The following is a 24,171-nucleotide window of genomic DNA, read 5'->3' as shown; positions in this document are numbered from 1 at the left end:
CTTTCCAAGAGATGAGATGCCGAGATGTAGGGAGTTGACGATCACAGAGATACCGCGTGTCATTTCAGAAAGCTGTGGTACGCGGTCTCTCGACTACGTCCTAGAATGAGTCCAGGGGTGGATGGAGTGCCTGCGGAGGCCTTGAGGGCGTTGGTGGAGGCCTCCCCAATCACTTTTTTGGAAGTATTTAATGAATGCCTGTTTAAGGAGGGATTCCCAACACCATGGAAGATGGAGAGAGTGGTTCTCCTCCCTAAGGGAGGTGTCGGAGAGGACGGCCTAATGAGTTACAGGCCGGTTTGTCCGATTGGTACCCTGGGGAAACTGTTCGAAGTTTTTCCTAGGCATTGTCATCGCCGGTGGCTCCCGCGGGACGCGTTCCTGCTGTCTAAGACCGGCATAGCTGTAGTGTAAATTCGGAGCTGTAAATATCGATTGTAAATGGTGACTGAATGTGTTATGTAAATCCTCTATAGGATTAGAAACAGGAGCAAAGAGCTTGCTAGTACTGTATGATGTGGATATGGTGAAGTGCGCCTTCTTTGTGTGCTCCAGATGGAGGCACACATGAATATGATGAAGAGATAAAGGTGTAGCGATTGAACTCGCCGGGGGGAGAAACGTGGTTGATGCTCTCTCCCGGTGAACTATGGACTGCGTGTCCCTGGTATTTTATAAGGTTGCTACAGCAGAAACTAATAGAGGAGAACTGTGAGGAGGGCGATGGGCGCCAGCCTTTGGGGGCTGGTGGTGAGGGTGCCTTGGTGTTGTAGTCACCAATGCCTCCCGCAGGACGCGTTCCTGTTGCCTGAAGCCGGTATAGTTATAGTGTAAATTCTGAGTTGTATATATTGTTAATTGTAAATATTGAGTGTAAATAGTGTCTGAATGTGTTGTGTAAATATTGGTGATAATGAGAAGTGTGCCTGTGACGTAGGTGGTGCTGATGTTATGCCTTTATGTCAATTCCAGCACTACTCTGCATGAGGGAGTGGGTTTTTAGTAGATCCCACCACATAGGCAGTGAATCCCACACACCCAGTATATACAGGCTGCTGGGCATTTGGTTCTGACAAATTTTCCCACTTCCTGTGGAAAACAAAAAAAACAAAGATTTTATGCGACTTGCTGAGGCAGCTCATAAACAAAAAAGTTTAATGTATTTTTAATTTTTATTTTAATTTATGTGATTAATTCACAAACAAATAAATTTGTTTGCGAATTCAATATATATAATTATTCAGTCAAAAACTGTTAAAGGATTCAATTGTTACGCACACATAACTAGAGATGGGAATAATATACTGGAAAGGTTAGTATTCAACATAAAGTATCATCTGTATTCATTGCTATTATGCAAATTTCTTTCAAAATCTGTTAAGCAAAACTGATAAAATTATAATCTTTTATTTATTTATTAGTATTAATTTACAAAAATTACTTTTATTTAAGTACTAAATATTGAATTCAGAATATACATCTATTGATAAATAATGAATGAATTCATTATCTTTGAATTTGTCCATAATATTCTTGTGAGATCAGGAATTGATCTTTTGGTGCCACAGGTTGTGGTTTTGATTAACTAGTCAAACATCTTTTCCACATAAAGAGTATATCAATTTATTGCTTTTCCATTTATTTCCCAGTGTTTCTTATGGCTATGACATATAAGATAAATGTGACAATATTTACCGTTACGTTCTGTGTGAGTAATGATGTTTAATACAGTAAGTGGGTCACTTGTAGGCTGAATATAACATTTATGCATTTCATTGAGTTTAGAATGCTATATATTCAGCTCAGGGAGAAGACGAAAAGAAGAAACCACTCCAATATTCACTTTCCCTAGTAAACCTGGCTGGGATGTTATCTTTTATATGAATTTACTATTCTCAGGAATGACTGACTGGTGTCTCATGTCAAGCCACCAAACACTATTTGATTACATCATAATTTAATATTTTGATCAACTACTTTAAAGCAAAATATTTTGTTTCATTTCTGCATCTCTGGTAAAATTAATACTATTTGTTGTATAATACTGATTAAATTTTATTTAAAAAATAAGTTGTTTCACTAACTTCCAACTTAAAAAATTAAAACTAATATTAAATAGGATGATTTACAATTTCTGAAAACTAATTTGCCTAAACAATTCAAAATTAAGTTCTACCATTGAATTTTTCATTAAATTTTACTTAAAATTAAGTTTAATAAACACCCCTCAATGTCTAAAATATAAGTTTTGCTCCAGATGGTAAATTAAAATGTCATATGTTTTTTAATCCTTTTTATTCACTATAATAAACTTATGTTGAGCTTGAAATGTTAATATTACACCAACTCAGATTATTTAGTAATTTTTACAAGCACACATGCTCTCTTACAACAAAAGATTCTCATGTACCCAAGATTTCCATCCTTAATTAATGCCTAACTGAAACACCTATCAATATCCTTAATATATGTATAACAGTAAACACGGTTGGTTATATGGTATGCAATGATTTACATATAAAAATAAGTTATAAATTCCTGTTTTTGGATCAGAAAATTTGTTATTTTAGAATCATGATTATTATTTTCAGTTTGATCAATTCTTAATAGTTTGATTTTTATTTTTCAATTAGTTGGCAAATGTTCAGAATGATTACTACATAAGTATTTTTCTTCTTTGTTTAAAAAGATATATTTTATATCTTTAAACATTGATATAATGTGGCAAGCACCAATCATTAGCATTTATTCTTGTGTATGGTGTAACATACACATTACCGCATGTGGTGTATATTATAGATATAACATGACAATATAGTGAGTAAATAATTACTCACTAATTATTTACTAAAAAAACTAAATATCAGGAATCCCTGAATTTATAAACAATATTTTCAATATATTCTTTGAATATAAATCTTAATAAAATTCTTATAAAGTAAACTGTACATGTTAATTTTTGTCTCCAATGCCTACTAACTACTTGTATCCCTGCAGAAGTTACTATTAAGTTATCAGATTTTTGTTGTCTTCTTTTACAAATTTACAAAAATCTGAATGTAAAGATTATTTTCTTTTACAATAAAAGTTTAGTTCACCTAAGCAACTAGTGAGAGATATGAACAGCAGGAAACATTTGCAAGTGACAGGACCTAAAAAAAAATGTAAAAAATTTTGTTTTTTAAACTACGAAAACTTTGTAACAAAGTATATTAATGAATAAAGTACTCTACAAAGTTAATTTTTTTATTTTTATGGTTATGATTTCAGAATGGTTTTATACTTATACTTACAAGCAGAAAGATGAAATGAAAGTAATAGTAGAAAAAATGACATCAGACCTGTGCTAGGAATTGAACTTGAGATGACTTGCTCACTAGAAGGCAGTGTTGTTTACTAAACTGACTGACTGACAACTGCAATTTTTTCTATTTTACATAAGCTCAAAAACCATCAATATGTTAGCATTAGTAGTGGTAAAACACATTAACTCTTTATTCTGAAGTTATCATTAGATCTTTTACTGCTGATTTCTACTTGGGTTAATCATGATTGTGAATCAATTATGTGAAAAAATACAACTGCGATGGAAAGAAATGATTCTGTATTTTCTATGAATTCTTTATAATGCCCTTTTTTGTTAGTGATTAATTGCTTCATATGTTTTAATTCTTCATAAATCTGTTATAGGATTATAATAAACTGTGTTTTTCCTAACTTGGTAAAACTGTATTTGTGATAATACAATTTTAGGAACGTTAACTATATTGCACCAAATGTATTATTCTACTTTAATAATGTAAAAAAGCATATTTTTAAGTTTAGAGATTATGTAAACAGACTTTTTCTAAGAACTTTTAAGAATGCTTGATGTCTAATTTTATAAATTTTATAACTATAGTAGACTGAAACTACAATAAAATGCAAAAGAGAAAATTAGTATGAACTACAATCAGTAATTATACTACTATCAAACAAATAGTTTGTTATTAATCATGACCTGATCTTAAGAGCAATTGCTAGCTTTCACAGGAATTTAACTTTGCCAGCGATCAATACCCAATTTATTTACAGAGTAGGGAAGTTTAGTTGATTACATTATGATTAGACAATCACTACTTTTGTAAAGATTGGCAAAAAACCAAGTTTAATCAATAAAATGTGTTTTATGCAATAATTAGAAAAAATGTAATAATTAAACTGCACTCAATTAAAGACAAAAAAAAAAAAATTGTGATTTGCTGAAGATCTATAACCATCCTTATGTCCTATCATTTTTAAATGGCTACCATTATATAGAAACTTGCAGAAAATACCTGTAAACATAATCTAGTTTTTTCATCAGCATTAATAGAAACATACAATGGAGTCTCATGGTCAACAGATATAGCAACACCTCTGGAATTTATAAAATATCTTCTAAGAACAGAACCCCAGCGATGCCGTCCAACATGGCCTGTAATGAATGCAGACATTTCAACTCTTCCAAGTTCAACAGGCCATGCCATACCTAAAGTACGACCTCCACCATACCTATGAAAAATCATTATTAATATCAGTTAAATGTCGATGTTCAATTTAATAAAATTAAAAAGAACATTAATATTCAGAAAATTAATACATTTTTAATAAAATAAATATCATTAAAATAAAATGCCAGAATAAAATATATTTATTTAGCCAAACTTGCTAATTTTTTAAAATTTTTTTCCCACATAAGTTTGAAGTTTGTGAGTGGGATAAAATGTGGAAATGGAATTTTATGTGTATGAAAAATGCTATGCCTAACCAGGATTCGAAACTGGGACCTCAAGACGAAAGACTGAGATGCTACCATTCTGCCAAGCAGAATTATAGAAATAAGATACACAGAATATGAGTAATATGTCTTGTTTCTTTGAGGTAATTAAAAAATAATTTTGTTGTGGCCAGTACTTTGTGTTTCTTCAATCAATGTGACTTCATCAAATAAGTGGTGAATATGCATCCAGCTATCTGATACAGTAGTTAGTGCAATTATTACTGTTTAGTTTATATATTCCTAAGTTGTGCTCATCAGTGTATGTTTTATTAATTTGCTGTGTGAATTAGTGGGTTAATTTTATTCATAGTTTTGAAAATTTTGGTAAATTATTACGAGTGTCAGTGGAAGGATATCGTTGTTATGTATTTTTGTCACAAGATGTGATTATTATTTTGATATATATTTTATATAGAATATTGCCTATAAGTACGGATGTATAGCCATTAAACTTTGCCATTTTTATATTGCATACCTATGTTCACCATATATGCTTGTAAAACAAACGTATATATTTATTTGTGTATGTTTGTGTGTTTATATATATATATATATATATATATATATACTTATAGTCGTGTATTCGCGGCTCGATCAGGATATTGAGAGATTGACAATTGAGAATGTTTATATAATTACAATTTATTATTTTAAGAACATAAGTAAAACAAGAAAAATCAATAATAATTTTTTTTTTAATTTTGTTTTACGGAGGGAGGTGGAAATGCATTTACGCACGGAGTGTCGGGCTCCCGCTGATGGTATTATCCAATCACTATCAGGAGACTACTGACTAAAACCAACCCCCTTTCTATCAGGACTCGACCCGAAACTGTTTAACACATTACTTCCGATCGAGTCCCCCTATACTAGCCTGATTAGGTGTTACCTAATTTTCAGGACTATCCAGGTCAACCTTTTTGGCCCTGAGAATGTTGTCGACGAATCAGGCTACACTTTCCCAACTGCTTAGGTCACGGAGCATCATCGCAACCACGTTGTGGGGACTCAGTGCTGCGAGACCCGCCTCTAGTGTCCCTCGATCTGCCGCCCACCGAGCACATTTGAAAAAGGTGTGCTCAGCGTCGTCCCGTACACCGGAACAATACAGGCAGTCGGGGGACGGCGCTTTCCCTATGACATGGAGGTAAGCGCGGAAGTACCCGTGACCCGTTAAAAATTGAGTAATGTAGTACTCCACCTCTCCATACCGTCGTTCCGTCCACGGTCTGACCAGAGGGATAAGCCTTGCCATCTTCCTCTGGTCTCTTGGTCCCAAGTCTCTTGCCATGCGAGCAACGTGCGAGTGCGTTGGCAATGGTCACCCAGTTACAGCTCTCGCAGTTTTGTCGGCGGCTCTACGAAGCTGCTCAGCAAAGCTGAGTTTCCAGTTAATCATCATACCTAGGTACTTTGCGGCCGGCTTGGTCTCGATAACCTCTACCCCGACCCGCAGGGAGAGAAGGGTGTCGATACGTTTCTTCGTGAGAACTACGATCTCCGTTTTGCTGAGGGCTAGAGAGCCTGGGCAGTTGACTGGCCGAAGGTAGGCGCTTAAGGCAGCATGCCTCGGTTAGATGTATTTGGTGTCTTGTATTGAATTACGCTGTCGGCGGAGTTGCGGCCGCTGCCAACGGGCATGGTTATCCTTGCCCGGGGGGTGCGATCGCGCTCCGACGGGGGTATTTATGAGCTAACGATGCTGTCGGCAGGGCGTCTTTGGGTGCTGCTTCGGTGGTATGCAGGGGCGTCTTGGCGCGATTTTCGAAAGATGGTGAATGTCACGCGGGACTCCGCGATGGAGCTGTCCGGGAGTAGGCGTTTATTCTCCTCTCCCGGGTGGACCGGAGCGGAGTCAGATAGAAACTCACTTTGAGTAATAAGCGGGGTTGTTAAGGGAACTAGGTCTAAATTTCGCTGTGTAAAACTTTAGTGGGAAAGTTTGTTATAGAGGCTGTTAGTACGGATCTGAGACATTCAATAATTGACACGGGATATTGGCAGGGATAAACGCACATGAATATTCTTGAACAATCAAACGTGGCAGAGGGTGAACGTCAACACCCTCCTTTAGAAACCGCCGATTCGCCACAAGCGAAGAGGAAAAAGAGTAAGGAGTCAGATAAGATTAGAAAAGATGCTGATAGAATCAGTAGAGATTTGAGAAAGGCTTTGTTTGGAAATAATGTTCCCAAACCAAGATTTTTTATTATTACGGAAGAGAATGGTAACTTTGAAAAGGTTAGCCCATTCTTAATCGCTAGAGAAATGGCTAATTGCGCTGGTGGTCCTGTCAAGGAAATCCGGAAGACTTTTAACGGATTGCACGTCAAAACTATCAACGACAGTCAAAACCAAAAAGTCCAGGCATTGAAGAAGATCGGTGAATTTGCGGTATCTGTGCAACCGCATAGCACCCTTAACACATCCAGAGGAGTTGTTTTTTGCCGCGATCTTCTAAAGTGTACAGAAGAAGAAATTGTACAAGAAATGTCTGGTCAGGGACTAACTCAGTGTCGCCGACTAACCATGAGAAGAAATGGTGAAGTTCTTCCTTCGGCCTCGCATGTATTGACTTTCAATAGGCCTAACCTTCCTGAAAAGGTACGAGCTGGCATACATCGGCTTGATGTACGTGCTTTCATTCCGCAGTCTATGAGATGTTTTAAGTGTCAACGATTCGGACACACTGTAGCTAGATGTGAAGCCCAGGAAATTTGCATATGCGGAATGAAGATACATGAGGGTGATCCATATAAAGACCCTCCAATCTGTATTAATTTTAAAGGGCACCACAACTGCCGATCAAGGAACTGCCCAATATATAAATTCGAAACGGCCATTCAGGAAGTTAAAACGCTTCAAAAAGTTAGTTATCCTGAAGCGAAGAAAATTGTTAGTCAACGAACACCTCGAACATCGACTACATATGCAGAAGCAGCTGCTACCCCTTCCTCATCCAAAATTAACGTGGAGCAGTTGCTTAATACGATGGCACCAAGTCTTGCACCAACGACAAAAAAAATCATTGAAACAAAGATTGAGTCGACTCATCGGTCAGAATCAATTAAACATGCGAAGGCTCGTTCCCAGACTGACGTCGTTGATATAAGAAACGTACCGACGCAGCATAAAAAACCAGCAAAACCTGTGATCCTAACGCCACCAACTGACGTAATAGTTAAAAATCCTGATTATTCTGGAAAAGAAAAAAAGATCACTCCATCGTCGAGTCTGAAGGCTAAGGAAACTGCGACAAGAGTACAGGAAAACTCTTGAGTCTACCGAAATGGAGGTGCAAGTCATATCGCGAAACACCAGACACAGACGATATTAAATCTGTATCTATAGAGCCTCCAAAAGCTCGGAGAACAGCTTCGGTGAGAGCATCTATTTCAGCCGGTCCTAGCACACCCTTACAGATTGAATCCAGTTCATCAGCCGCCGAAAATGCATCGCTTGCGAGTTTAGATTCAATAGCAATTATGCTAACTGCACCAATGAAGCTTTCATCATCTCCTGATGTCAGCCGTAGAACGTCACTGGCATCAGAAAGAGAGGAAGACGATGCCATGTCCGAGGCCTCAGACATGTTCTTCCGTTCAGTTCAGTTCTTCCGTTCTTCTCACGGAAGAACATCTGTTTACTCGGGTCAGTGGGCAATATTACAAAAGACAATTGTTAAACAGACCTGTTACCTTTACTAAAAGGATTTCTTTCAGCCTCTTTCTGGATTCTCCCATTATTATATTTTCTACTACTTAATTGGTAGGAATCCATTACTCAGGTCCATTATATATATATATATATATATATATATATTTATTTATAAACTACTACAAATTCAAAAATGTTCAACCTTTACAAAAAATTTCACAGAAGTTGAAAACTCACAAATATTGTAAATTTTGCAATTACCCCATAAAAGTCACTAACACATTACAGTTGACAAGGTGAGGTGATTCATATTCAGAGTTTATGAACTACTGCTGTATAAAATCACATTGCAGTGGTACTAGTAAAGTAATTGCGACTTCTGCTATGAGATTAGATTGCTGTTTTAATATTATGTCTGTGTGTATGGACACAAGTAAGTAATAACATTATATTATTTATTAGGCTGGATTATATTAATTTCATATTAATGAATTAATTGATGTCATCTTACCAACCAGATTTTAACCCAATTGAATTTATTTGGAATCTCTTTTAAAAACACATGTCGAGACCTCATATGTCTGACATGTCATTAATAGAACTGAGAGCTGTTATATTAGATGCAATTACTTTAGGAGACTGGAAAAGGTCAGTACAAAAGTTCAGTGTATAATGGATTCTTAAAAATCATAATTATAAATATAGGGATGGATGATGAGACATCAGGTAATGAAGATGAACTGGAAATTAATTCAAGTGAAGTGAAACTCAATAAAGCTCAGAAATCAAGGGGTGTTGGCCTATACAAAAGATAGTTCTCAGAAACTGCAGATGAAAATGGTTAAGATAGTACTGATCATTTAATTTGAATTCAGTAATGTAAATTAATATTTTTTATTGTGTTATTATCGTAATCAGAAAGAAATTACAGGTTCCAAAAAATACAGTAAGCTACTTTAAATGGATATTTCTTGTTTAGAATGGATTGTCAAGCATATCACTTTGTTCAATAGGACTAAGTCCAGATTGAACTACTGTGTTATATTTCCATCTCTGTCTATGACCAAACAAAACAACCGTGCTGCGGTTCTCCACAAATATGAAATTTGCCTTTTTCAACCAACCAAAGATTGGTTAATAAAATGTAACTGAAAGGTTGGGTTTTATTTTTTTAAAAAGTAACTCAATCCTATTCTAAAATGAATAAAATTTAAAAAGCAAAATTAAAAAAATTTTTGTAGGAGCAGAATATTAATTTTTCATTTTTTCCAAAGTTCCACTCTTTGAATATGCCTTAAAGGAAGGGAAATTTTGAAAGTTTTATTCAATTTGACCCAGCATATGGCATTTAGTATTAAATGATAGAGATTCAGACTTGAATTTCTTTACCTTTACATTTACATTTTGGATATAAGGTATATACCCATAACTTCAAATATTTTTTGAAAATTATATCTTTTAAACCAATACGTAAACTAGACCCATACTACAAATTTATCAAACACACTATCTCCACTTTTTCTTAAGAGGTTTTAAAATACATATATTTTTGAGAATTTTCAGTTTTAGAGAAACAAAATAAATAAGCATGGCTTAGACAAGGGACACAATTTTTCGAGTTAACTCCTGTGAATAACAACTAATTAATTATAACATTTACATAAAATGAAATACACGTTTAGGATTAGTAGTATTGTAATACATACCAGTAGTAGTTTGTAATACATACCAGTGCCCATAATTATCACCATCTTCATAACAGTCAGTAGGGTGTAAATCAGGATCAAGGCTTACCCAAGTGATGTGGTAGCAACGCAAACCATCCTGACCAGAATAACTTAAATACAATCTACTTTTGTGCATCCACTCCATACAAACTGAGCCAGCCCTGTTATGCATCAACAATCAAATTGCATGTCTATAAAACAAAGTAAAAATTTCTATTGTACATTACATAGTTGAAAAAATAAGTCAGCATTATTAATTGGCACATAGTTATTTATTTTTTATTTAATAGTAGTACTTAATTAGAATTGTAAGGAGACCCAGGTTACCTACTAGGCAGCTCAACCTGTTTGGTTTTGAAATTTTGTTTAACTCTAGGTTTGGCTTTGTACAATCTTTAAGCAGGAAAAAAGAGCCTGTTCAAGTAGATCCACTGTCCCAATGACCACAAATAAAGGAAAAATTGTGCTCAGTTCTAGAAGGTAATTGGATGATACTGCAGATGACTTATTTAATTATGGTTGTTTTAATTTTTATGGTACCTACTTAATTTGTAATATCTATGCAATAACTGATACTATTCTGTGTTTGTAACCAGATATATTACTTTACTTTTAATGCTACTAATAATGCACTTCTTAAGAGCGTTATTAATTAATACATATATTATAATTAAGTATTAATTAATAATATTAATTATTTATACAATAAATTTTCATTTTAGAGGTACTTCACTGTTTTCAATGTTTTGACAACAATGGAAAAAGACTATCTGATTTATTTTCTATTTAGTTTGAACCTGTATGTATGAATAACATTTTTCTTTCTTACAAATCTTTTAAACTCCCTCAAACTTCTTCTGGTAACCAAATTATTGAAATAAATTCTGAATAGATATTTTTAATGGTGTCAATAATACCTCAGTTTTCTTGAAGAGTATGTTCATTTTTTAGTCACCAGTTTTATTTTTTAAATTCAGATAATTGCTCTGAATAGATAAAAAGAAAAATACACTGAAACCAGATAATTAAAATTTTAAGACAGTAATTTCCCAATAAAAATGATAAAATACAATATATATAAAAAATTAAAAAAACTTGATTATTAAAAAGTTTTTAATGATCAGCTTTCAAATTGGATGAAAATTCCTAAAGATTTTGTCAGAGCTAATTATACAGATTTTTCATCACTGACACAATTCACCATCATTGTTACATAAACATATAATTAGAACTGAAAATATACTCTGGCAGCACTATTTCAATGCTGTTTGAAAGCAAATTGTAAATAATTAAAAAAAAGTTAATTCCAAAAGTCTTTGGAATGATTATACTTATGTACAATAATGAGTCACTATGTCTAATCATGTTGCTATGGATGTAAGACATTTTTCTCTTAAAATGAACAGTTGCTGCTCCCAGGTAATAATTCCAATAATTATAAAAATTGAAGGTTCGTAAAATAAACATGTTGTTTATTGTAGGCTTAGTAATTATCTCAAACACTTGCCTACATTATTAGTCATGTACTATGTTCATTATGTGTACTATGGCAGTATTAAAAGGCCCAATTTCACCTAAAAAGTACCATAGCTCTGGTCCCATTTAGCTGGATTTTTTTGTACAAATCCTTTATAAAAGATATGGTACAGGTATTGGTCCTTCTTGGATAGGGATGAGTTCACGCAAAGACTGTAGTAACTTAACAGGCTACTATACGATAGGATGGCCAAGCAGGTAACCTGAGATACATACATTTTGGATGTTCACAAAACACTATTAAGGGAAAAGGGATCAAGGATATGGAAAACGGATAAAAAAGGAATCTATTCAAGAGAAGCCAAAAAAGTAGAGGCAAACTATCGTAGTCAAGGACTGCATTAAGGCTTCCTCCAGGCAATGGGCATTTATCCCTCATACACCTCCTTAGAAACATAAATATCATTCTTAGAAATACCTATGTACTTTAATATGAATAAGAGGGTATTCTTCCTACTTATCTCTCTCATGGGAGATAGGGTCATCATTTTCCATAATGAGAGTAGCAGCATTTAAATTAAAATGTTAATATAAATTCATCTTTTTGCTTTTTTATTACACTTTCAAGACCCATTCTTCACGAATACATTCTGCATTCAAAATGATCAAGTTATACAACAGAAAAGAAGTCAATAATAAGTGTTTTGATCCTCCAATCATGAGGTTTTTTAAGCTTTCTACACAGAATGATAGTTGAAAATTCTTTAATTTTTATGTTAAAAATATTAACATTTAAATTAGGTAATTCACACCGTATTCTCAAATAGAAAACTTAGAAAAAACATAAGGTTACTGAAGCAACTTTTAAGTGGAAAATCTATTTACTACACTGAAGAGTTCATTTCCAAAAAAAAATAAATAAAATGTTTAGATAGTATTATGTTTACAATTAGTTTTAAATTAAAACTTTAAAATAACCTCATACTGTCACTAAAAAAAATTCTGATCTCATTATAAGAATAAAGACTTTCCAGTTGGGATAAGATCAGAAACAGATTTTTATCAGCAGAAGACATTAGATATTTATTGGTTTCTCTTTCTATTAAGGGAACAATCCCTTCTCTACCACTAGAGTCTCAGAAAGTAATGCTGAGAAAACCATCTCTGGAAAAATTATGCAAAACTAGGATGTAGGCTGAGGCTATTGTGTAACTGGCTGAGAAGGCTAAAAATACACTGTGTAATTAAAAGGTTATCAAACTTCCTACCCAACAGATGATTGGCTAATAAACTGAGAATTATTTACAATTTTTCAATCTTTTAAAGTTGTTGACAAGGAAGAGGAGGTAGATTGGGGCCTTAGTTGATTTGTGGATTACTGATGAATCAGCGAGTGCAGGGACTTTAACAAATGGGCCCACCTATCTATTGGTCTATGAGTAGAGCATTCTCAAATTATACCTCTTTTAACTGTAAGTAATTTTATTTGCAAAGTAAATTTCAAGCTACCATCTTCTCAAATAGTGCATATTTAACCTCTGATTATGGTTATCAGGTCACCTCATAAAGATTTATATCATTATTCAAGCAGCTTTAAACGAATGACCTTTTTGAATCACATCCAGTCTGATCTACATCTACTTTGAAGGAAACATAAAACTGGCCAATAGAAACACCAAATTTCCACAGGTACATCTCGCAAAGAGGAAGGATTGACGGTAGTTAGAAAGGCAAAAACTGGATTGAACGGCTCTTTATTGATCCTGAGACACCTAACTTCTGGCTATGTAAGTGCTACAGTCAAACTTGGGTATTTAAGAACCCCCAGAAAGAAAAAGCATACTTCAGCAAGGCCTTGGTAGAAAGCATGCAACACAAATTGACCACCACGCTATAAGATTAGGTAGGAAGCAAATGAGAATTGCTGATCTATTAATAAGGGACATTAATTAATTTTTTTATCGGCAGTGGATTGTATTTTAGTTATGAAGAGAATCTTCATTAACATCTATTTCTTAAGCTACGGTCACATGAAGAAGGTTTAATTTTTCTTTTTGGTCAGGCTGTCTTTGAGTTATATATTGGTGCCTGTTAAGCACACACTTAACTAATTGCTATATAAACATGTAATTAAGTGACTCTAAAGGTGGATTAAGTGCTTTTATAAGCTACTTTTATTTCTTAATTGAAAAAGTACCCGTCCAATGTAGAATTTTGTTTGATTTGTTTCCAGTTTCTTCCACATTATGTACATGAAGCATACCACTTTTTTTTTCTAACACTGATTTAAAATTTTTTTAACTGCACTTTTTTTAATACAAGATGGTTGAAACTAATGTTTGGGTTTGTCAATGTTTATATATGTGAGGATAAAAGAAGAATTATAGGTTAACAAAATTTCACCAGTTTAGAGCATCTAACAAAAAACTGTTTAGGCTGCAATGAATGAACTGATAGTTAACCCAGAGTAACAAATTTTATTTAAAAACCTCATGTGTAAAGGTTGTTTTTAAGCATTTATCTCCTTTACAAATAACTTACTTTTGATTCTGTGGTAAGCAATGGAAAACTCTATCAGTCTCTGGCAGTTCTGTTCCCAGGTAGCCTAATGCTATTTCTCCACCTTCTGAGTTAAATATCCTCACAAGTCGTTCTTCTTTATTAAAACGAATTCTTTCAAAATATGCACGCTGTAAAAAAATGAAGACTCAATAATTTGAATAAATTAAAAAATATTTTTAAGAAAATAAACATTTGCTTTTCTTATCTCTTACGAAAATATCCAACTTAATTATAAACAAAAAAGACAGAAATATATCTTTTTAAGTACAAATGCAGAAATCTTTTGTCCATCAAAAATAATATGTTTGTGAAAATAACTCTTATTTTATCTTTAAAATTTTGGTTAAGTTGTTTCAACCAGATATAAATGATTTTAAAAAAAAATTATCAGATTTTCATTTATTTTTTAATTTTATTGGACAAACAACATAGGTTACCATTACCCAAATAACAAAAAAATCAGATCCAAAACAAATTCGAGGCTCGGCTGATAAATTTTGCACATATATGCGTATCACGGGAATGAAAAGAGATATTGAAATGAAATAAAAAATTAATAAAAGTACAATTCCTTAGCTACAAAATGCAGTTTTATTTTTCAATATAATCCCTGTTTACACTGATACACTTTTCCCAAAGTGACAGTTTTTGCATTCAGTCACTGAAAAATTCTGGCGGGTTTTCCCAGATCCAAATGGCCACAGCTTCCTTTACCTCATCGTCAGTGGTGTAATGATTACCTTTGATATACCTCTTGAGTTGAAATGAGGGTAGAAGTGGAAGTCGCACGGAGCCAAATCCGGCGAGTATGGCGGATGGCGAGCAGGCCTCAAACTTCAGCTTGCGAAGAGCCATCAGAAAGTTTGCGCAGTACCCATCGTGCACAGATTTTACGGTAACCCAATTGCTTGATAATATGGCATACTCGTTCTTTAGATATTTCTAACTGAATAGCGTTGCGTTACTGGGTGATTCACCGGTCACTCTGAAGCAAATCGTCCACCTCCTTTCGATGTTTCTCGTCAGTCACAGAAACTGATCGTCCGCTGCGAGGTACATCCTCAATTGTCGCTTTATTAGCTTCACATTCGCGATATTTCAACGCCCACATATTCACAATACCCCCTGTCAACAGTTTCACTACCGTAAACCGCTTAAAAACAATGAAAAATATTCGTAGGATTCACATTTTCTGCTGTTAAAAATTCGATTGCTGCGCGCTGTTTTAACCATGTTGATAAACTGGCCGGACTTGACTCCATTTTAACTGCTACTGAAAACAAACCGGTAAACGGATTTCAACGCATTATCGCAGCTTTGTAGAGAGGGATTTTAACTATCATGTACTGCCACCCAACTCGATAGTACCTTTTGTCTTTTGTCCTCGTACTTTTCAACTGTTAAAACAAAGTATAAATAATTTCAAATATTTGAAATTATTAAAAATGTGTTGCAAAAGATTCAAAATATATTGTATAAAAATAAAATCTTTTCCAAATATCGTCACATGAAGGCAAAAAGTCTACATTAAAAAAAGAAATTAATATCCAAAACAACCATAAATGAGTGTGCAAAATCCAGTATTCATGGTCTGCATTGAATATAATCACCATGATAAAAAATATTTGAATTTACCAATCACTATTGTTATTAAAAACACCATGCAACTGAAGCAAATAAGAATACAGAAATAAGTAGATGTAAAAATAAATAGGTTAAAGGAAGAAACATTCAGGCATGAATTCAAAGACATTTCATTCATGTATCACTCAACTTCCATTGACACTTCACAGATTAATTATGTGTGCAAGAACAAAGCTCACATAATTAAACCAAAGTGAACACATGCTTCTTGGCTGCTAAATCAATCTATTTATATTCAAAATTATCACCTTGATCTGATGGATCTGATTAACAATTATAGATTCATCCTACAATTAAAGATTTACCTTACAAAGAAGGATGAAATACTCCAGCTAAACATTAGTTTATTAGATTGATTCATAGACCATATAGTTTTATGGAAACTGCCTTCAATCATAATCGGTTTCACTATGTTATCAACAAATGATTAGGGATTGGTAGATGCTTAGATTTCTCAGGTAATATGGTAACAGATTAACCAACAGCATCATATATTAGCTCAGTTGTGTAATGCAATAGATATACAACTTCCCCATGTACTAATACATATTACATTCTCACAACATATTATTTGTATCCTAATTTTACGCACATTCTTTATTCCAATACTCTAGGTCAAAGATTTTATAATATTTTATTCTATTCTGCTCTCTTCATTATCTAATATTATGTTCATTTCATACCAATATGTATTCATTCCATTTACTGGTATACCATTATGCGACCTCCATGGCAGAGTGATAGCATCTTTGCATCATCTAGAACCTTCTTCTAGATTCAGTCCCTAGGAAATACAAAATTTATGTATAATAATCCTCAATCAATAGGTTAACATTTTCTTTTCAAAAACACACCTCAAGGACTTCGTTTGTTATATTAATTTCCACATATATTGTGTCTTTTCACAATTACCACAGCATGGATATTGACAATGAGATTGAATGTGAGTACTTATTCCATAAAGGATTGAGTTGAAGTCAAAGGGAAAGATGGGTATAAATTGTTGAAATCTTTGGGAAGGTAATCTTATTCTTAGCATTTGGTTTGAGTCCCTTTGGAACATCATAAATTCATTGTTGCAAGACAGCACTCAACAATATTGTGGGAATTACAAACTATTTTCCACTGTGTGACTTACTTTAGCAGATTATTCAGCTAAATAAAGTTGACTTTATAAATGGAAAAAACAAAACAAAGTATTTTCATCAATAAAAAAATAACTCTTACAGGGTAAGAATATAATTTTCCATAAGTTTTAAATCAATTTTTGAAGCAGTGGAAGTATCTAGTAACAAAAAAGTTTAGGAAATAAAGATTTTTTTTTAATATTCCTAATGGGATATTGGGAAAGAAAGTTTTCATTTGTAATTTAAGTATTGCCTTTTCTTTATATGATCAACATTTACAAGTACCTATAAAATGTGATTGCCTTTACAACCAGTGCACTGAACAGATTTTATATATAATGCATGCTCATGTATAGACGCATGTTCATTTAATATCATGGTTGTGTTTTGGTTAAAAACAATGTTAACCAAAATGGCATTTGTTGAATCAGGTTTCCCCACTAAAAAAAAAAACACTTAAGTTATTACTTAGATAATATCTTATAACTAAACAAGTTGTTTCTTATTAAAAAAAGTTAAATTGGGAGAAATACTCACTGTTTTAATGATTTTTATTATCTATTAACTTAAAACTATGTTTTAAATATCAACAGCAGAAAAATATAACAAAACAATTTACTAAAAAAGAGGTTTTACTGATTTTTTAAAGTAACTATATATGTTACCTATAAGGTAACTTTTTTCCAAATTCATAGTGGCATCTTAAGTGTCCTCCATTTAAGAGTTTTGTTTTGATAAGAATTCTCTCCTAAAATATTTAATGCCTTACCTGAAAGGTCAAAAAAGTTGTAGCCATAACTTTTTAGTTAGTCCTTTCAGTCACGTCTTGTTTCCTCAAAGTTCTTCTGAAGCTGTTGTACATCCTCATTATTTGTGAGTTCCTTGATACCTCTCAGTATATGTAGAGGCAAATGTGTATATGAGTTGAACAGTTAATTATATGTCTAAATATTCTGTAGAAGTTCATCAATATCTTTCAACTTTAAACCTATAAAAGGTATATTTAAGATCTCCTTATTTATGTTACAAACAATATTTTTGGGGAAGTCTGCGGTGGCACAAAAGATATAAGAATGAAATAACAGAATTTATTTGGAGACTGTCATTAATTTATGAAAATATTAACACAAAACCATGCAAAATTTAACAAAATATAGTGAGGCCTTACTACACAAATTTACTGCAGTTTGAGTACTTGAAAACTAAGTAATATTTTGGAACTGGAACATATAGATACATATAAAAAAATATACATTTTTTTTTAGAAAAAAGTTAAAAACTTTTTTGTAAATTTTTTTTGATTGGTGTTAATTAGTTATATAAGCTTGATGCTTTTATGTGTGAATATGGATGGAAATTTTGTAACTTCTGGGTGAAAGACTAAGATGCTGCCACTCTACCATGAAGGTAGGCAAATTCCTTAGTTAGAATAATATTACTGAAGTTTAGCGACTTCTGTGACTTGAAAATGAACAGGTACACTCTCATGTTGCTAATACTCTGTTTGTATTCTTCTCTGAAGAAGATGCTGCCAGTTAGTTCTGAAAAGTCCAAAGGAAGAAAAATTTCTTTGGTTTTGAAATTGAATTGTCTATTTACTAATTTTAAGGTGTTATCAGGTTTCATCATACTAATCAATGAAATATGCTGTTCAAGGAATTCAGTGTGCAGTTTACAGATCTCATTTTTTCCATCAGCATTTACAGCCAAACAAACAAAACTGTATGTCTGAACAAGCTTAACTTACATTTTTTGAAGTCCCCTCTAAAAGAGGAGGTTAACATCCAGACTGCAGTATGTTTTCAAAGGATATCTAGGTAGCTTTGAGTATCTACATAATTTTCAAGTATTAATTTTTAACTGTGGCCAGACATGAAAGAACATTTTCAAAATTAAACAGCTGTAAAGGATTTTGGGTGCTGATCTGGAAAAAGTTGATTCCGCTGCAAATTGTATTTCTAATAATTTACCTGTAATACTTGTTGATGGTAAAAGACATGAGCAAATCCAACCAAGAAAGCAATTGTAAGAAACAACATGGCAACAAAACTTTGCAATTTGTATTCCTTTGGTTTTTTTCTTCTTTTTAAAACTCTTGGGAATGTCATCTGTAAAATAAAACAAAGTTTTCATAATTTGCAGAATTCATTTTGTTTATCACATTCTCCTATTTTCAAAATGTAATTGCAAAGGGCATTATATAACTTATAATGCTTCTAGTAGCTTTTAAACCAATCTTTAGTGAATAGTATTGTTGTTTCTCAATCCGGTATCAGCTGATATTACTGCTGACAGTTTTCTTGTATTACATAGACACGTCTTCAGAATTATTGAAAACTGAGTTAGATAAATAGTGTCTGTTCATTTAGTATGTTGGTCAATGTGCTTGTGTATGTTTTATAATATGTATTCAAGTGTGTTAAGATATGGTCCTACTTTGTGTATGTGTGTAGAATATTAGTAACATAAAATTAGCATTATGATCATAATACTAATCTCATATTCACTAAGATTAGTATTATGATCATAATGTATACTCATAAAAACAGGATTCACATACAAATTAACAACATGTATATCTGACAAATTCAGTACATAAAAACTAAGAGCATCATACATGGAACAATTTGCAAATGCTTAAATTCAACAAATACAACTATTTAATAAATATATTATATTTATTAATTCTTTCTTTGCACTTAACAAAGAAAGAGGTGTTACCAATTAGCCCTGAAAAGTCCTTTGGAAGAACAATTTATACATAATTTTTAAGTGAATAATTACTATTACTATTACTATTACTATATCGTACTGTGTTTTTAAAGTAATGTGCTTCATCATGGTATTTGTTTAATAAATCCTCTTTATATGTGCTTTAGTAGAAGAATTCACAAACTAAAGTAAGATGTGCTATTTGTAAAATCTTCAAAATAATTGTAATTCATTATGTACTTTTACAAACAGTAGAAATTTTAATTGTTGTGGATTGGTTTGATTGGCATTTCTCCAGCTACCACTCCATTCAGTTGCCCTAAAGCATAAGACTGAATGTCTGTGCCACAATCAGCTATTGATCCTCGAAACAATTTAGTGAACTGTGTCCTAAATAGCTCCTAGAGCTTACCTAACAGCGTGAGCAGACTAAGTGTGGTGCCATACACCATCAATTTTTCATGTCCCAACTACTCACTTGTCATATATTTACTAAAATGCGTAGGCGCACCCCGTCAACTACTAAAGATATATATGACATCCATAAATTGAAATTTACTTTGTCTAGACAGCAATTCGCTGCCACACCTAAATCGCTGAATGCCAGCAAGTACCTGTCCGCCATATTAAAGCACTTGGAACCTTAATTAGCTGGTCAGCCATACATCTCAAGGTTAGCTTCCCACAGCAGTGCAGTAGGAGTCTTTCCCTTAAGTAAACTACTGATGTTAGTTGAACAAAGCAACTGCATCAAGGAACTTCCACACAGTCTGACAATATGGCCACATTGACTCGCCGCTTGTGACTGACCAATTTTCCCCTTGACCTCTAAGTTCCAGGGTGGCCCAGTCTCCGGCCATCCCAACAGAACAACAGTCAAACATCAGGTGTTCATTTGACTGGACCTCCCTGCAGATGCACAGCTCATCGGCTGCCAGGTGGAAATGAAAAGAATATTGGTTAAAATTAACATGGTAAGCAAATATGGTGAGCACCTGGGCACCTGTTGCCCTTAAAAGCCAACTCGAGGCATACCATCCCTCACATCCCGGATAAATTTGTACAGGTATCTTCCCTTAGTTATAGTATCCCATTCCAGCTGTCATGCTTCCATCGCGGGGATCTGAACCTCTTCCGCAGGCGGGAGATGGACAACTGAACGAAATTTAGATTCGGTGCATTGTGATCACCGTTCCGTTCCGGTACTGGCCCAGCCCGAAAACGCAACCGTAACCCAAATACCTCGGCCTCCCGGCCTCTTCGCAATCTCCACATGGCTGCCCGAACTACTAAATCGATTGGGAGAGCCTTTGTCAATACGGTCGTAGCCTTGTAGGAGGTTGTTTTAAAAACGCCAATGTATACAATTAAAGCTCTGCGCTGGGCACTCCTTAAATTTTGAAGAAGTGCTCTATTCACATCCAACCTATGCACCCAAACGGGCGCCAATGAAGGAGATCATGTTTTCGAATACACCTCGGTACACCATGGGCATTTGAAGGCCAGACAACCCATAGTCCTTCCGAGCAATCCTCCTAAGTTTGTGAGACATTAGGCATGAGACGGCGTCCGCCGCTACATGCTTAATGTGGTTGCTAAACAGCACTTTCTCATCAAACAAAACACCTAGGTACTTATGAACTCTCAATCGGCTGATTACACTGCCTTTATACTTAATGTGGAGATTTTGACTGTACGATCATTTATTTGCACCCTTGATAAGCATAGACTTCATCTTGGGCCAGAAATCTTTCAATTTTGAATGTTCATCAAGCCTTCCGCGGTTGACAAGGTTGCTTGCGCTCGATCTTCCAGCTGCGGTCGTGAATTACCACGAACTAAAAGGAGACAGTCATCGGTGAAAGCCTGGGTCGTGATCCCTTCTGGAAATGTCAATCCCATAAACCCGTCAAATACCAGGTTCCACAGCAGGGGACCGAGAACGGAACCCTGCGGGCTTCCCCTGGTGACGGATTTTTCCACAGCTAGGTGCGCATCTTTAAACAGAGCCGTGCGATTAGACAAATAGTCACGTACTACGGCCTGCAGGGCTACGGGAACATGGAGATGTTCAACTCATAGAGGACAGAACTCCAACACAAGGAAGGAAATGCTGCCCCTATGTCAGCGTGTTATATGTTTCAGCCAAAAATTGCCAAAACATATTTACAGTCGGCGCTTTCCACCTCAGCAAGAGCATTTAAGATGCAACCCTCTGTGCCAACCCCTTTCGTGAAGCCATACTGGGCTCGATTTAGAAAACAGTTCACCTCAATATTTCCCAGAGCCGTTCCACAAACAGCCTTTCAAGCAACTTGCCGATCACCGGCAAGAGATCACCAAAAGATGGGTCGATAACTGTCGACCTCACTAGGATCCTTTTCTGGTTTTACGAGCATCCTCACCAAAGCTACTTTCCAACAAGTCGGGAAGCAGCCGCAGCTAAGGGACCCCGTGAGCAGCCTGCCAAGCGGCTCTTTTATGACAGGCAGCAGATGGTAGAATATATCCGGGTCAAGTTGGTCAATCTCCGATGTCTTTTTCAGTGACATCCGAGAAACCATTCGGTCTATATCTACGGGATTTACAGCCCGTACGCCAGGGAAGGGCGTAGCATCCATCCTAACGCCGACTTCTTCACCTTCCGGAGCATCTGGAAACAGAATATCCAGGAACGCCTGGTAAGTCGCCACAGATGTTAAAGTGTGGTCACGACCACCAAACTCGCATCGAACACTGGACAGCACGTGCAATAGTTTTGGCTGGTAACATGATTTTGCGAGCTGCCAGGGGCTGCACTGCAACTCGTGCATGGAGTCTTGCCATAACTTGAGTCTGGCTTCCTTGACGGCATGAACATACACATTACGGGCGCGCCGGTAGATCTGCAGACGCTCCGCGCGCACGTCATCAACGATAATCCCGGATTACTTTTAACATGTATTCGATGTAGGCGATTTTCTTTGATTTTAACACCATTCTGTAATTTCCGATTTTCGTTGGGAATTTTTTCACTTTTCAAGTAATGGTATGGCGCATTAGCCAATATAATGACGGATCCTTCAGCAACAATTTCATCAACGTTTTTAAATCACTGCAAAAAAATTGTTACCATTCATTTCATCGTTATACTCTTGGAAAAATCTGTATTCAAATACCCATAAACCACCGTTCAAAAACCCATTTTCACTTCCTACTTGAGTTATTATTAATCATTTTTCTTTTTCAAGCCGGGGTTTTCACCCCAGTTGACACACCTTTCATAAAAGCGTCTTTTGCGGTTTTATTTCTTTACCTACACATACCTTTTTCCGTACATGTCCCGAATTAATCTAAGTTTCAGCTAGATAATAAATTACCTAACCTTCTTCACGAAATTGCTCAATCTCTCTCAAATATTCCCTACGAGATGAAATAATATCTTCGCCTTCAGTAAATGAAGAATTATTTTTTCTTGACAAAAAACCAAAATTCCGTGATTATAAAACATGATGTAATTTACTTGTAGAAAAATTCAGGGAGTTCATAATCGTTATTAACGGCATTTAATATTTTGTTCAAATTACGAAGCTCGTTATTGAAATAAAACGAATGAACTTTTTTTCTGATAAAAGTTTTGTAAAATCGTCCAACTTTTCATTCGTTTTCACACTCTTTCGAGTATTTTTAGGGCTAATGTGTTTATCATCAATTATGATGTATTTATTATATTAAAATTGTTTCTTTCGCTAACGTCTGTTGCACTACTTGCTTTCCGAGTAATGTTTCTTGACTTCCATTTTCAGGGTTATCTTATTTTAAGGTACACGTTGCCAATTATTTTTTTTGTTTTTTTGAACTCCTGAAGGATTTTTTCCGGTTTATATTTCACAACAGAATCACTCACTGTTAAAACTCAATTGGCACAAAAAACCATATATATACAATAGGTGATGGAAGTGCCGAATTGGAAAGGTTTGAGAGCATACTAAGGCGAATGTTATCAGTTCCAAGGGAGGTGTCGCGTGAGTTTTTCAATGCATGAGACAATACGTTGAATGTAAAGGGAATATTCAATTCGCCGACCGAATCAGCAATTTTTAACGGTAATATTTCCATTCGTACCTTACATCTCTAAAATTCGTTAGTACATGATGAAAACACCGAGCGAAAACCATTAGCCAGGTTAGTTGCGATTGCAGAAGATGAAGTAAGGTGTTCTCCTTCGTGAATAAGGCCGAGGATAGTTTGTGGGATCCGCAAATTGTACGAAGTTTTCTCCACACAGAAGACGTGGGAGTAGTGCATGAGATGGTGTGTACGTAATTCCTTCATGACTTTCTCCTAGCGTCTATGAATACGCGACGACGTACCCCTCTAGCTCTACGATTCAAATTTAGATATTCATTTGTAGGTATACAGTTAAATTTACGCATTGCCTGCCGTCGTTTCCCAATCGCGTTTTGGCAATCATTATTCCACCAGG

General features: G+C 34.7%; 1 protein-coding gene across 7 annotated transcripts in view; it reads right to left on the bottom strand.

Moving 5' to 3' along the window:
- Positions 1-24,171, bottom strand: part of LOC142323462 (myogenesis-regulating glycosidase) — a 131,272-nt gene that overhangs the window by 34,803 nt on the left and 72,298 nt on the right. For all 7 annotated transcript variants that reach the window (XM_075363121.1, XM_075363111.1, XM_075363141.1 and 4 more), the window contains 4 exons: positions 18,965-19,102; positions 14,203-14,351; positions 10,188-10,346; positions 4,317-4,533 (listed from right to left, as the gene is read on the bottom strand). In XM_075363121.1, coding sequence (XP_075219236.1) covers positions 4,317-4,533; positions 10,188-10,346; positions 14,203-14,351; positions 18,965-19,102 — 663 coding nt within the window. The remainder of the gene's footprint in view (positions 1-4,316; positions 4,534-10,187; positions 10,347-14,202; positions 14,352-18,964; positions 19,103-24,171) is intronic.

This window comes from Lycorma delicatula, chromosome 1 (assembly GCF_047948215.1).
Source record: "Lycorma delicatula isolate Av1 chromosome 1, ASM4794821v1, whole genome shotgun sequence".
NCBI classification, from domain to species: domain Eukaryota; kingdom Metazoa; phylum Arthropoda; class Insecta; order Hemiptera; family Fulgoridae; genus Lycorma; species Lycorma delicatula.
Note: the sequence above shows the minus strand (reverse complement) of the source record. Positions and strands in the feature narration are given on the sequence as shown.